A 14,595-nucleotide genomic window follows, 5' to 3' on the forward strand; every position below is an offset into this window, starting at 1 on the left:
TCAAGAATCACAATAATGAATACTGCAATTAACATCGTCATTAGCATTAACTGTTCAACTTCAACTTCCCACACAGGTCCAACAGGTCAGCAGTTTTAGAGCCGAAACGTTTTTACTTTTTTATTACTAAACAAAGTAAACAAGTTCCAATGGCTAAATAGAAATAGTTTAAATGCATAATGTTCAAAACTTCTCATTTATTGAAGTCTGACATTCTCTATTCACATGTCCATAATGCTGCCACTAAATGACGTGTCAGACATCTCAAGAATGTCAAACTTTAAAGCTGCTTGCATAATACAGAATGCGACACTTTTATATTCAATTCATTGCAGTGTCTGTCACCATGACAACATACCGTACCTTTTCCTTCACAATTCTGTGTGTGACGGTGATCTCAAATGCCACGTCTCAAAATCAGGCTTGGCAAAGAGCCGGAATCATTCAATTGAGGATCAAGTCAAAAACTCCAGTTAACTTTTCTTGCTCTTTCTCTCGCCTGAGTGTGGATTTGAAGATTCAAGTCTTATTCATAAGGATAAAAGGAACCATGTCGGTAAAAAAGGGATGTCTCAAGGTGAGAACATCAAACTGAGAGCCCTTGTGTTCGGTTTCTCATACTGAAGACAAATGGCTCCTTACTGTAGTTACTTCAGCTTTACAGCTAAAGACTTGCAGGAAAATGTAATCGGTTTAATTTAAAACACCCGCATTGCTAGAGATTTCAGTATGTCTTTTAAAAGAAACCCATTGAAGATTACAAACTTTAAACTTTTAAAATCCCATTTCAAATACACAAACCGCAATCTCTGTGACCAGGTGACCATGTGAATTTACAGATCTCACCACAAACCACAATGTGAATAGAGAATAAATTACAATGAGCAGACAAGGCAAAACCTTCTTTAGAAAATCCAAAATCTATTGCATTAATTTCCGCACACCATAAGCCACGGGCAGAGCAGCTTTTCCATGCTCAGCTCTTATAGATACGAGCAGATAAGTCTGTTTAGAACCCAGACTTGAAGCCAATTGTGTGCTTGTTCTCCCTTGGGTTTGGAAAAGGCTAAACTTAGAGATACGGTCCGCTCTTTTCATGAAAAGAGCTACGATATCTGTAAATCCAACCATGGCAGACGACACACAGTGTGCCCTGGTGAACTTTCGAGAAAATGTATTCCTCCATGCTCAATGAGGCCTACGACACATCTGATCATGCATTTGCAGAAAGGGAGCGACAGAAAGCTATATAAATTGGTTCAAGGTCAGGGAAACGATGGAGGCGCTGCCCGTATTGTTCATGCTCTGCGGGAGCTATTAGAGTGAATGGGGTTCTGTGAGATGGGGCTAGTCCGGCGCCAAAGGGGAATATCCATCTTTGGGTTGATAAACGATAATGGAAAGAGAAAGATATAGATACGAGTACTTCAGCCACATGTGGATATGATCTATATTAAATATTGAGATGTGGAAAGAATGGAAATAATCATGGCGAATGTTTTATGCTGCTTTGAATAAATGCATATTGCTTTTCCAGGGAAGGTGACCATTCAGATTTCATTCTGACTTGCATGTCTGATTAGTGGTGTGCACAGACACAGAAAAAGTACTAAACAAGTTGTTATAACTGTACATTTCAAGTGTCCTGTAGCCATCCAATAGATTTGTGTGAGGGAACTATTAAAGTATTTTTGTTAACTGAAATTATGTAAAATACCAATATTACAAACTTAAAAAAATAAACTTCAACAAATGAAATGAAGCATGTTTAGACTGAAGTACTAAAATTACTTCAACTGAATATGTAATTAAAAAATTCAAGCTAACAAAAACTAATACAAATAAGAAAAGCACATAACAAAATTACTAAAACTTAAATTAAAATGAAAACTGAAAATATATATATAAAAATAAATTAATTCAAAATATGAATAAATACTACAATATTAATGATGTATAAATAATAATAAAATAAATGAAAAATTACATTTTACTACATGGTATTTCAATATATTTGGCTTTAAGAAATTAAAATTGAGCCAATATTGTGGACTTTTAAGGTTACTATTATTTGTACTACACAATTATGGTATTAAAGTATTGGGAATATAATGAGAATCACCATTGAAAATTACAAGAATAATTTAATACAAAATAAAAAATAAAATGTTTGGACGTTATGGTGAAGAGAATTTTGTTGGAAAATGTAATTGTCATGAAAATAATGTCACGGATAATGCCAAAAAATATCCAAAATGTGACTTTTTTTCCCCCCAGATTTGAACTCACACTTTTCTGCAAAAATGTTAGACCTGTTCTTAGTACTACTGTAACTAGACTTTTTCCAGTGCTGTCCGTCCTTTTCTTCACAAAGTTATCTTGGTCTACCTCTCTAGCTGTGGTGCAATACACATCTCCCCTTTCAATGTACGTTTCTAAGACTGGCATACCAGAAAGAACAAACATCATATCTTCCAACTGGATGACAAAGTGCTCTTTTTGACCTCTTTTTCATCTACAACCCCTTCCTCTCCTTTGTCGGGATATTGTTTCGAAGTTCCAGGTCTCTGCCTGTGAGCAACACTTGCCCGAGGCAAAGTCTATTGGCCTTCCCATGAGACACAGAAACTTGTCTGGAGAAAGTGGCCCCTCTGATCTACATGAAAGCAGCATCTCCCAGCCAGAGGCTCAAAGAAACAGCAACAAATACTTAAAGCAAATCAGCAAGAAAAACCACACAGATCCCACATCCAAATCTCTCACAACAGGCACCTGTGTAAACCTTCCCTCAAAATATGACAGAGGCACAATAAGAAATCACAGGAAATATAAAGACATGAGCTGGGATTTTTGGATGAGTGACAAGCATATTTTCACTACAGAGAAGCTTGGCACAGGAATCTGCTTGATGACTTCAATTTGTTTCAGGGGTGACAAGGGATTTGCATGGGGCCAAATGTTGTGATTTATTTGCATAGAATTCTCCTGCCACAGTGACACCTTTGATTTTGTTCACCCTCACATTATCCCTCTCTCACTCTTTCTCGGTCTAGTCATTTTGGTTGGTGGACAGTCCATATGCCTATCCTATACATGGTCCACTCCCAAAGTACAAAACAATTCTTCGATGAAGTAAATAATGAAAAATAACCAGAAATCGACTTGTTTGGTTTAAAAAAAAAGAAAAAGAAAAGAAAACAATTTAAGTTCAGGACAAAAAAAGAAGCAGTACACTGAAGCTATTTAAGGAATAATACATGTATACACACACACACACACAATGCCATTCAAAAGTTTGGGATCAGTAAGATTTTTAATGTTTTTGAAATAAGTCTCTAATGCTCATCAAGGCTGCATTTATTTGATCAAAAATACAGAAAAAGAAACAGTAATACTGTGAAATATTATTACCGTTTAAAATATCAGTTTTCTAATTTAATATACTAATATATTAATATTAATATAATATTTTAATACAATTTTATTATAATTGATTCCTGTGATTCAAAGTCTTCAGTTTCACATGATCCTTCAGAAATCATTCTAATTGTTAAAGTAATATGATTTATTATCAATGCTGGAAATAATGCTACATACTAGACTAGAGTATGTTTGTAAAATGTTTGTCTTGATACACCACAAGTGAAAAGTATCTTGAAAAAAAAAAAAACTAATTTGAAGACAGCTCTTTTTAAATTAGTAGCATTGCTACAGTTTCATACTGCTACTTCATAACTCCCCATACACTGGTAGTAACTAAATCAATTAATTACATGAAAGCAAACCAGACTTCTAACCAACCAACGGGCTTGGTTTCAGGCCCACTTGAAAAAGATACAGCACCTCAAATTAATAGTGAATTGAATCTGACTTACCAATGCTACATACTAGACTAGAGTATGTTTGTAAAATGTTTGTCTTGATACACCACAAGTGAAAAGTATCTTGAAAAAAAAAAAAAAAACTAATTTGAAGACAGCTCTTTTTAAATTAGTAGCATTGCTACAGTTTCATACTGCTACTTCATAACTCCCCATACACTGGTAGTAACTAAATCAATTAATTACATGAAAGCAAACCAGACTTCTAACCAACCAACGGGCTTGGTTTCAGGCCCACTTGAAAAAGCTACAGCACCTCAAATTACTCACATCAAATAGACACAGGATGTATTCTTGCTCACGCAACTCTCAGTGTCTATATTTGGAGATCAATAAAGCTTATACCATGTGGACTCAGCCCTCTAATCTGGGCAAAGGCAATCAAATCTCTGATGCATAAAAACCTGAAGTGTCACTAGAACAAATGACTGATGTCAGTACAGTTGTTACTCATAGTTTCATCATTCCATGTGAACTCAATTATCAAAGCATGCAATTCACAAATGTTAGAAAATGTTCACAAAAACGCAACGATTTACACTACAGCTAAATGTGGACCAAAATTAGAAATTTCCCCCCTTATATATTATTAAAATTTCATTAAAAAATATCTGTCTGTCTGTCTGTCTAATATTTTTGTGGAAACAATGATACATTTTTTTTCAGAATTTTTTGATAAATGGAAAGTTCAGAAGAACAGCATTTATTTGAAAAATGTATTTTTGTAACATTATAAATGTTCTTATTGTCATTTTTGATAAATCTGATGCATGTTTGTTGAATAAAAAATATTTTTTTGTTAAAAGAAAAATTAAAATCTTACTGACCACAAAATTCTGGGTGCTAGATTATTATTATTTTTAATTGATTGCATTAGTGACTGTATATATTTCATATACTTGTTAAATCCTTTGCGGTTTCTTCCGATCAATGTACATTAAAATGTAATAATTTTTTTTGAATCAAACTGAAAAAAAAAAAAGAATCTGAATTGCTCAAAACAAAACATCACATGATACAAATATTACAGTAAATGATTATATGGAATTTGTGGATGATTTTTTACAGTGAACATACCAGTGAGGTGGGTCTTTATGCATGCAGGTCACACTGTTGCCTGTTCTGACCGGTGTCTGCTATGGTCCACATTTAAAAGGTCATGTCCACAACCTCACCAAAAAAAAACAAAAAAACTCAGATTTGAGCAGAAAATTGGAATTCTGGACTGTACTATGCAATATAATAAGAGTGCCTTTGTCTGTGATACTAATGAGGACAAAAGAAGAGCTACAAGTCCTCACCACACATGAAAACTAAACATGTATTCCACCTGGTATAGAGTCATGTAGCGCACACACGCACCCGGATACACGCATACCGATCCACACGCACGCAAACCAATTAAGATTCATATTACCAATTCATATTCACAAGCACAGAGGCGTGTGGAATATGTGGTGTGAAATGTGATAACATACGATACACAGCTCAATGACTACACTATTTCTTGCTAGTAGAAAGACAAACACTCGGGATATATGCATGCTCTACATCCGCACACAAACAGCTTTGAAGAAAAAGATCACACAATGTGATTGCATAGTTTTTCAATATAGAGAGTCGTGGAGGCGAGTCATTTGGTGTTCTATTAGCATTTGAATGCGCCGTGCCAGCGGTGGGTCGGTCAGACAGTGCTTCTTAGAACATAACACCTCACTGAAGGCAAAAATTGTTTTGTGAAAATGCCGTTTACAGAATCCCCACTGGGCCTTGCCTTTACAAGCCATGAATAAGTTGGTCACCAAATGATGGGTTTATGGGTCCCACTGTCTGCCTTTTCACCTGTGAGTGGTCTATATAAACCCGACATACAAAATAAAAGCATAGGAACAAAGACTGTGTCTGAGCTGATTGCTATATAATAACGTTCTAACCCACAAACTAATCAGAAAAGAAGATGTTCTTAAAATATTTTACGCCCACAGTACAAGCAAGTTCAAGTCTACTGATAGCCCTTTGTATACAGAAAAGACAGACAATAGCAGGAAAGGACTTTACGATAGCCCAGTTAATTAAAATAATATTTTTGCTTATTTTTAATCTGATGTAATTAGTTTGAACGTAACATTTTTACATTAAACATTAAACATGACTTTTGAAAGATGCAGAGGGCAAGTTTTCAGTGAAAAACAACTTCAATTTCAATCTTCTCAGACAAAGTTTCAGAAGAATAGGGAACTATTTTTAAAACATTTTTTTTTTTGTACATTTTAGAGCTTGATGGCCTCAGTCCCTTTCTATTTTCACAGTATAAAAAAAAAATTGTGGACACTCTTAAAAATACAGGTTTCAAAAGGGGGTTTTCATCAGTGATGCCTTAGAAGAACTATTTGTGGTTCCCCGAAGAGCCTTTTATTGAAGTTCTTAAAATAACCGAAAATGTTTTTCTTAGTGTGAAGAACATTAAAAAAAAAATCTAAAGACCCTTTTTCCACTATAAAATACCTTTTCTGCAATGAAAAGCTTCTATGGATGTTAAAGGCTCTTCATGGAACTATAAATGCCATTAAAGAACTGTTATTTTTAACAGTCAACTGTGGGGAAAAGAAAAGTTGTACATGTTTGGAACTATTTAAAATTTTGTTCCAAAAACTAATTTTATTTTAAAAGGGTCATATGATGCGATTTCAAGTTTTCCTTTCTCTTTGGAGTGTTACAAGCTGATTGTGCATAGGTAAGATCCCTGAAATTGCAAAGACTAAAGTCTCAAAACCAAAGAGATATACTTTATCAAAGTTAAGACTCTGCCACGCCCCCCTAAAACGGCTCGTTCTAACACACCCCCACATATCTACCTCACTATGTGGAAATATCTGCATAATGCCGCCCAAATGTGCACGCAAAGAAAGAAGGTGTGGTTTCAGTATCCGCAGTTAGTGTTGAAGCAGCCATGTCTTAGATGTACCATGTACTTAGAACAGCAATGCATTTTATGGACGACCGTTTCGTGAACCTAGGAGAAGAGGTAATTCTGACTTTGCTATGACAATCTGGCGCTTCTGAATCAGCTACTGTTTTGTTATTAGGACTGGAAGAAATTTGTAATCAAAGACGAAACATGTGGGCAAATTAAACAGCTTAGCTGGTAAGGGAAAATGTCAAGTGATTTGTTTCTAAGGCTCAAGCAATGAACCTCCACACACACGCTTCAACTAAGCCACTGACAGCTAGAAACAAACATCTCAGCCCTGTTAAGTTCAACTCACCTGCTCAAATGCTAAACCAAATCACGATTTAACTACATTCACCCACGCTGTCTCCAATTTCCTTTCATTGCATCATTTTCTGTTTCGATTTACCTCCATGGAATGCTACAATGTCACTTTGTGTCTTTTCAGATGGTGTCTCAGATGGATAAATCAAATGGCATAGAATAGGGGAATTAAGGTTGTACGGGATGACGGTAAAAATGTACCAAACTCTGCCTTTTGCCACTGTTATATGTGTGTGTGTGTGTGATTAGAATGTGGTTGTTTAATACATAGCTTATTTTTCATTGAATTTCCAGAAGAAATAAATAGACATACCAAACCCTGATATAAAATGCCAATACGGAGAAATTGATACTTTACTCCAAAATGAAAATGCTGTCATTATTTACCTCTATGACGTTTTTCCCCTATGCAAAAAAAAAATCTTGAATAATGTTTTGCACACCATTGGATCCCATTGAAAAAAAGAAAGGCATACAGGTTTGAGATAAAATGAAATAAAAATAAATGGATAGTTCAGCCAAAAATTAAAATTTTGTGATAATTTATTCACTCTCATGTCATTCCAAATCTGTATACCTTTCTTTCCTCTGCAGAACACAAACAAAGATATTTTGATTAATATTTTCCCCAACATTGGACCCCATTGACTCTGCTATTGTTTGTACAAAAAAGAAAGTCATACAGGTTTGGAAAGAACATGAGGGCGAGCTAGTAAATAATGACAGAATTTTCATTTTTGAGTCATATCTTCTGCCAAAAAGGGAAATCATGTTGCTTGAAATATTCCTTGAATCATGACAGTGTGTTGAAGAAACCCAAATCTAAAATAATGAGCCTGGCCCTGAAGAGAAACAGACAGGGAATTAGAATGCAGCGTGTGTTTGGTTGAAGTGTGTGTGATGCTAAGGTAATCACATGCTAACTGGGTGGGCGATCAGAGTGGAGTGACGTGTGTGTGTGTGTGTGTGTGTAGCAGACAGCTCGCCCCTGTCACTATGCACTGCTGTGAGAGAACAAAGAAAGATGCCTAGCAGGGGATGGAGATCATTGCAGTCCCCTCTCAGCATTCTGAGCAGTCGCTCTGCCAAGCCTCGTCTTTTCAGGGGCAAACCTTCCTAGTCTCTGCTGTTTGGCAGGTTGCATGACCTTTCCTGTCAGTTCAGCGTTAAAAGGGAGTACAATACTACAACAACCAGTGCCACCCACCACTAACTGAAAATACAAGGGAAAAACAAAGATCCCTAAGTGCAAGAAAGTCAAGCACCACCAAACACAGCGTCTTTTCTGATCCAAGCATGTGTTGGGAGATAATGTAACTGAACAGATTAAAAGAATAGTTCACCCATAACTGAAGAGTCTGTCACTATTTACTCAACCTCATGTCATTCTCATTCATCGTAATCGCATGGAAAAGAGCGACCAGTATGGAAGAAAATAAGTCTGGTTTGGAAAGACATGAGGGGAGTGAATTTACCTTTGAAAGGGAACTCCAGTCTTCAAATACACTGTGAATTTTGACGACATTAAAAGTGAAGTTCAGACAATTTTCATGGAATTCATTCTACTCCTTTCAGCAGCTGAAAAGATGCAACTGCATTTTCAATGTTGTCATATATATGCTACCGATTTAAAAGACACCTACTCACTCACTTCCACATTTAAGAATAATATGTGAATCAGATCATAACTATCTTATATTTTAGCTTCTTCAAAGTCACTACTCCTTGTGGACATTCTCTCGACTAACTTAATGAGGATCCTCAGATGCTTTTGAAACAGTACTAAACAAGCTGATGCTGGCTTGTTTACAATAAAATAAATTAAAATATTATGGTGATAGAATTACAAAACTTACAAAAAAAAAAAATAAAAAAATCACAAAATATATGTTGTGCTTGAATTAGGCTGCCACGTTTGCATTACCAAAACTAAAGGTAAAGAAAATGCTGAAATATACACTATTGATAATTTGTGGCATCTGTGGGGCTTTCTCTTTCATTCCTTAAATGTAAACTACAGTAAATGATTAGCAGGATGTCATCTCACAAAGTAGAAGTTGATTAAATACTTAAAAAGGTAAAAAGTGCTAATTTCACAGACAGTGTTAAGTATGAGAAATGGAACTGCTTCTTTAAATCAGATTATGATTGATGTAAAAGAGACCTCAGGCAAAAAAGAAAGTATTAATAGAGATAATAGCCACGTTAATTGGTCCATAATGAAATACATTCAAGATAAGAGTTTTGAATACATACATATCGCCATTTCCTCTCTTTGTACATTAATTAACAACAAAGACATTATAGATAGATAAGGGGGGGGGGTTACTTCCCAACAGTCCTAATTTTCTCTTTTAAGACACTGTGAGTGGAAGGATCATTGACTTCAATGGCGTTGCGCGGTTTGAACTTTATAAATTTGTAACTAGTTGGTGTTGACTAAAAAGTCATTGGGGAACAATATTCCTAGTATTTCCCTCTAATCATTCACCTCACAAAACACAAAATAAACAATGATAACATTTGCCAGTGATTATGAGAATGAGACGAAAAATACACTTTATTGTGAACAACTAAACTCAATTTTTTTCAAGATACTGTTGATGATGATAATGTACAGTATATAAGCCTATGTAATATATCTCAGATAATTTGTATTTTCACACAAAGTGATTTGCAGGGCCAGAGTTTCTGGTTGATTACGAAAGCCTAAGTTTAGCAACAGTTCCCTGCGAATATAATGTTATGATGACATCAAAACAATTCAGACATTTGAATTCTGAACCGCAGTGATACATACTTGAAGCCTTTAAAGGGGTCATATGAAGCGATTTCAAGTTTTCCTTTCTCTTTGGAGTGTTACAAGCTGTTCGTGAATAGATAAGATCCCTGCATATGTTGAATTTTAACAAAATACATTTTTGACTAAATGTAAAGGATATTTTCATTAAAAGATAAAAACTATAACTAAATCAACAACAAAAAATGAAAAAAGAAAACTTTAAAACTGTCATTCTCAATCAATCAATCAATCAATCAACAAAAATCAATCAAAAATCAATGAATTAATCAAATCAGCCTCAATGTAACACTGATAAGACAAGAGCTCACTATCACACTTCTTTAGCTCTGTTTTTCTCAAAGTAACACTCAGTAATTGGCTTTTTGTAACAAGTCATTTTCAATTGTGCAGTACAGAGCACCTCTGGGTCAGTAGCGTCCTCAAGAATTTAATTTCAGACTGCTATAAATTATATCAGTCTGACAAAGAATAAAGATTTGGATTTATCCCTCCTCTTGATTAAATCTCACATTCTTAGCTATCAGAACATTCAAATGAATATTTTCCATCTTAGTATCCTATCTTGCAAGCCGATCACCCAATTTATATTCAAAACTATCAAGCAAACAGCCAACAGCCCTTCCTCTTGGATTGGTCCGCTGGATCCTGTTATTTACTTTTTTCAACAATTGCTCTCCTGTTAACTAAACTACACAGTCCTTTTGTTTGTAACTTGGAATTTTCTTACTCCTTTTTAATGATCAGGCCTATTACTCGCAATATAAATTGCATCAGATTTGGTTCCAATCTCCGTGATATCTTTTCAGACCGTCCCCTGGCCTATATACACAGGAATATGGAACCAGACTTCACAAAGAGGAGCTGCCATGCACACATCAAAAGTTCTTAAGATACTTTTACCTGCAAGGCGCCCCAGGAATGACTGCAGAACCAGCAGTTTCCATAGCAACTTCATCTTCACTTTGGTATGGTCAAAGTCAACTCACATTCAATCACGAAGGTATGGAGGCCTCTCTGTGGTTTCTCGTTCTTCACTCTGCAAGGAACACAAAAATTAGCTGCTTAGTTTGACTCAAAGACCCTCCACTCTGGTAAAGTTCTAGTGATAGTTGACCAAGTTGTAATGCAGAATGCTGCCATAACGTTTCAGTATTTTCATTCTGATTCAGTTCTATTTGGCACCTGAAATGAACATGTTGAATTTGCGTTTTATTATAAAATTATGTTCACCACCTACAATGTAAAATGTACCCATCAGGAGTTAATTCGATTGTGAAAAGTGGTCTCTACATATATGAAAATTGATTGGAATATGCAAGTTATTACATTTTGATGAAAGATTATAAAAACAAACATTTCTGGTGACACTTGTGGTGCAGAAATTACACAGTGTATCTTTGAAGAAAAACAATAGGATATACTACATATATAGAATCATTTAATCAAGCATGAATCTATACAAATTCTTCCCTTCTAGCTTGTACAAAACTCCCAGTTTATTAAGTTTATAATGTGATCTTATCTGGCAAACGTATAATTAAGTTATGTGTCATTGTGGCTCTTGATTCAGTACCCCACAATGCAAGTGGTTTCGTTTTCTTCTATACCAGTCCCAGGCTAAATAACGCTTTCTTTCACACTTGATAGTTGAATACATTTGTTGAATCTTCACATGGCAAACTTCGATATCTACTGTGTGCTTGGTGTGGTTGAGGGATGTTTGTAGTGAGAATGAGGAGAGGAAGCGTTGTTTTTTGGTTCTGTTTTTACTTCTCAGTTGGAGTCCCATAGGGATCACCATGGAATCGGGACCAAGCGCACATTGTGTCTAGGAAAGGAGTAATTCTCTGTGTTTCAAGCCTTTGACAGTGCAAAGTACAAAAGTTGCTGGAAAGGGAGTGGAAATCAATGGGGTCTACGTTACCTCAGAGTCCCCAAGCATAAATTGTTATTTATAATAGTTCAAATTTAGTAAAACAAATGATGGGTTTAATGAATGGACAGCCTCATTGTGTTTATATTGTATTCTAGGCAATCAAGGCACAAAATATTTTATATTTTAAAACAATACAATAAAATTAAATTAAATCAATTTGACACACACATACATATATACATATATATACATATACATATACATATACACATATATATATATATATATATATATAATAAGAGGGTAATGAAAACCGTCAGGCACTGTTAATCAAATACCTTTGATTAACTGATCATGAGCAAGTGTGAGCACCTCTATAAAAGCAGAAGTTTTGGCAGTTTGCTGGAGCCTTCAGGTGTGTGTTAATACAATGCCAAGGATCTTAGAGAAGCAATTGTTGCTGCCATCAATCTGGGAAGGGTAATACAGCCATTTCCAAACAATTTGAAGTCCATCATTCCACATGAAGGACGTTTATTTACAAGTGGAAGACATTCAAGACAGACACCAATCTTCCCAGGAGTGGATGTCCCAGGAAATTCACCCCATGGTCAGACCATACAATACTCTGAGAAACTGCAGACAACCCAAGAACTACACCTCAGACTCTACAGGTCTCGGTTCAGGGTATGGCATGTTCGGAAGATGTTTAGAAGAAAGCCTCTTCGGTCTAAAAAGAAAATGGCAAGATAGCTTAAGTTTGCAAAGTTGCATCTGAACAAACCATAAGACATCTAGAACAACGAGACCAAAACCAAAGTAGAGATGTTTGGCCAAAATGCACAACGCCACGTTTGGTGAAAACCTAAAGAGCATATCAGCAAAAAAGTCAACACCTCATAGCAAAAGTCAAGCTTGCCGGTGATTTTGGGCTTGTTTTGTAGCCACAGGACCTGGGCACCTCACAGTCATTGAGTCGACCATGAACTCCTCTATATACCAAAGCATTCTAGAGTCAAATGTGAGGCCATCCCTCCAAAAGCTAAAGCTTGGCCAATATTGGGTCATGCAACAGAACAATGACCCCAAGCACACCAGCAAATCTACAACAGAATGGCTGAAAAAGAAAACAATCAAGGTGTTGCAATAGCCCAGTCAAAATCCAGACCTCACCTGACTGAAATGCTGTGGTGAGAGCTGTGCATAAGCAAATGCCCACCAACCTCAATTAATTGGAGCAATGTTGTAAGTAAGAGTTGGCCAAAATTCCTCCAGAACGATGTAGAGAGACTGATAAAGTCATGCAGAAAATGATTACTTCAAGTTATTGCTGCTGAAAGAACATAAAAATACATACATTTAGAGGTCAACCGATAGTGGATTTTGCCGATACCAATAGCTAGGTAGGTTGGACCACACCGATACCGATAAATTAACCTACAGTTTTTTTTTAAATTGATAAATGATTACTTTTATTGTAAAGTGTTTCATTTTATATCAGCAGTCATGCTTAAAGATGGTCATCTTTAAATATCTTCACAGGCCATAGCATTGAAATTAAATACATATGGATATTGTATGCTTACTCGAACACTTAATTTGCTTCTATTTTAGAACACTTGATTATCTAATGAAAATAACTAAATATGGCAGTGACAAAAAGCGCAGTGCTGCATCTCATCTAAACCAATCACAGTTATCTCACACACCGGACGCATTGCGTTTAATTCAAGCGGTGGTCCAAAACAGTTTATTTAATCACCAAACGGGCAAAAGTTTACTTCAAGAATGAACAAAGTGGCACTGAGTTTGGAGTTCGGTGTTTAAATAAACAGAGCATACGGAAAGAGAAAGCAAGATCTATAGCTCTCTATGTGAAGCATACAGACTTAGACCCACAGAAAGACAAACTTTTCACTGAAAAATGCACAATACACAATCATGGATTTTTGCCGATAGTTCCAGCAATCTCTCGCTCCCTCTCTCTCTCTGAATAGTTTTTTGCTTGGAAATAAATGGCAAACCTAACCACATATACTAATTTTGGCAGCTGTTACAGAAACATTTTTACAATAAATACGGATTCTGATTTGACCTTGAGCTTTTCCGTATTAGATAGATTAGATAGCTTCGACTACTTACAATAATACTTGGTTACAATGACTCTAATAATTCTTAATTTCTGCAAGGAATGCAAAATCAATCATTAGTTATTGATATTTTGAATAGAATAACGAGACACAAACCTGTACATATTCAATCGCATTCGCTCCCATTTATTTTTTCTCAGTGCTTTGCTACAAAACATACTTTTAGCCCAAAAGTGTGCACATTTGGAGAAATATGTATTTCCACATTTACCTCATTTTTCTTAGAATCAGAATTTCTTTAGAATCAGAATTTCTTAATGACTTGCAGAAAGACAATTCTCTGCAAATCCATCATTCAATATTGTGTGATCATAATTCCCACCTTACAGTGATGATAAACTTCTGCATTCTGTCTCACAATACATTTATGCATCAGTTCATTATATATACCGGGGGCTATCCACGCGGGGGTGGTCTCATTCGATTGAGGGCCTCGAGACGTACACTCGATTCGCATTTGAGAGGGTTCCTCGAGCTGAAGGGATCCCCCGAATTTGGTGCGGATTCGCCCGCTGTTACGGAGATATGGCCGTTCAAAGTTCCAATGGTTTTCCATAGACTTAAGCTTTAAAGCGTTTCATCCAGGTCGCCAGTAGCAAACAATGGAGCGC

The 14,595-nt window shown here is 35.8% G+C and overlaps 1 protein-coding gene across 1 annotated transcript in view; it reads right to left on the reverse strand.

The window, feature by feature from the left end:
* The window catches only part of LOC107680721 (contactin-4-like), a 151,655-nt gene that overhangs the window by 109,531 nt on the left and 27,529 nt on the right, over positions 1–14,595 (reverse strand). The window contains exon 5 of the mRNA XM_016476755.1: positions 10,859–10,994. Coding sequence (XP_016332241.1) covers positions 10,859–10,913 — 55 coding nt within the window. The 5' untranslated portion in view covers positions 10,914–10,994. The remainder of the gene's footprint in view (positions 1–10,858; positions 10,995–14,595) is intronic.

The sequence above is a fragment of the Sinocyclocheilus anshuiensis genome, unplaced genomic scaffold (assembly GCF_001515605.1).
Source record: "Sinocyclocheilus anshuiensis isolate Anshui unplaced genomic scaffold, SAMN03320099.WGS_v1.1 scaffold396, whole genome shotgun sequence".
NCBI lineage: Eukaryota > Metazoa > Chordata > Actinopteri > Cypriniformes > Cyprinidae > Sinocyclocheilus > Sinocyclocheilus anshuiensis.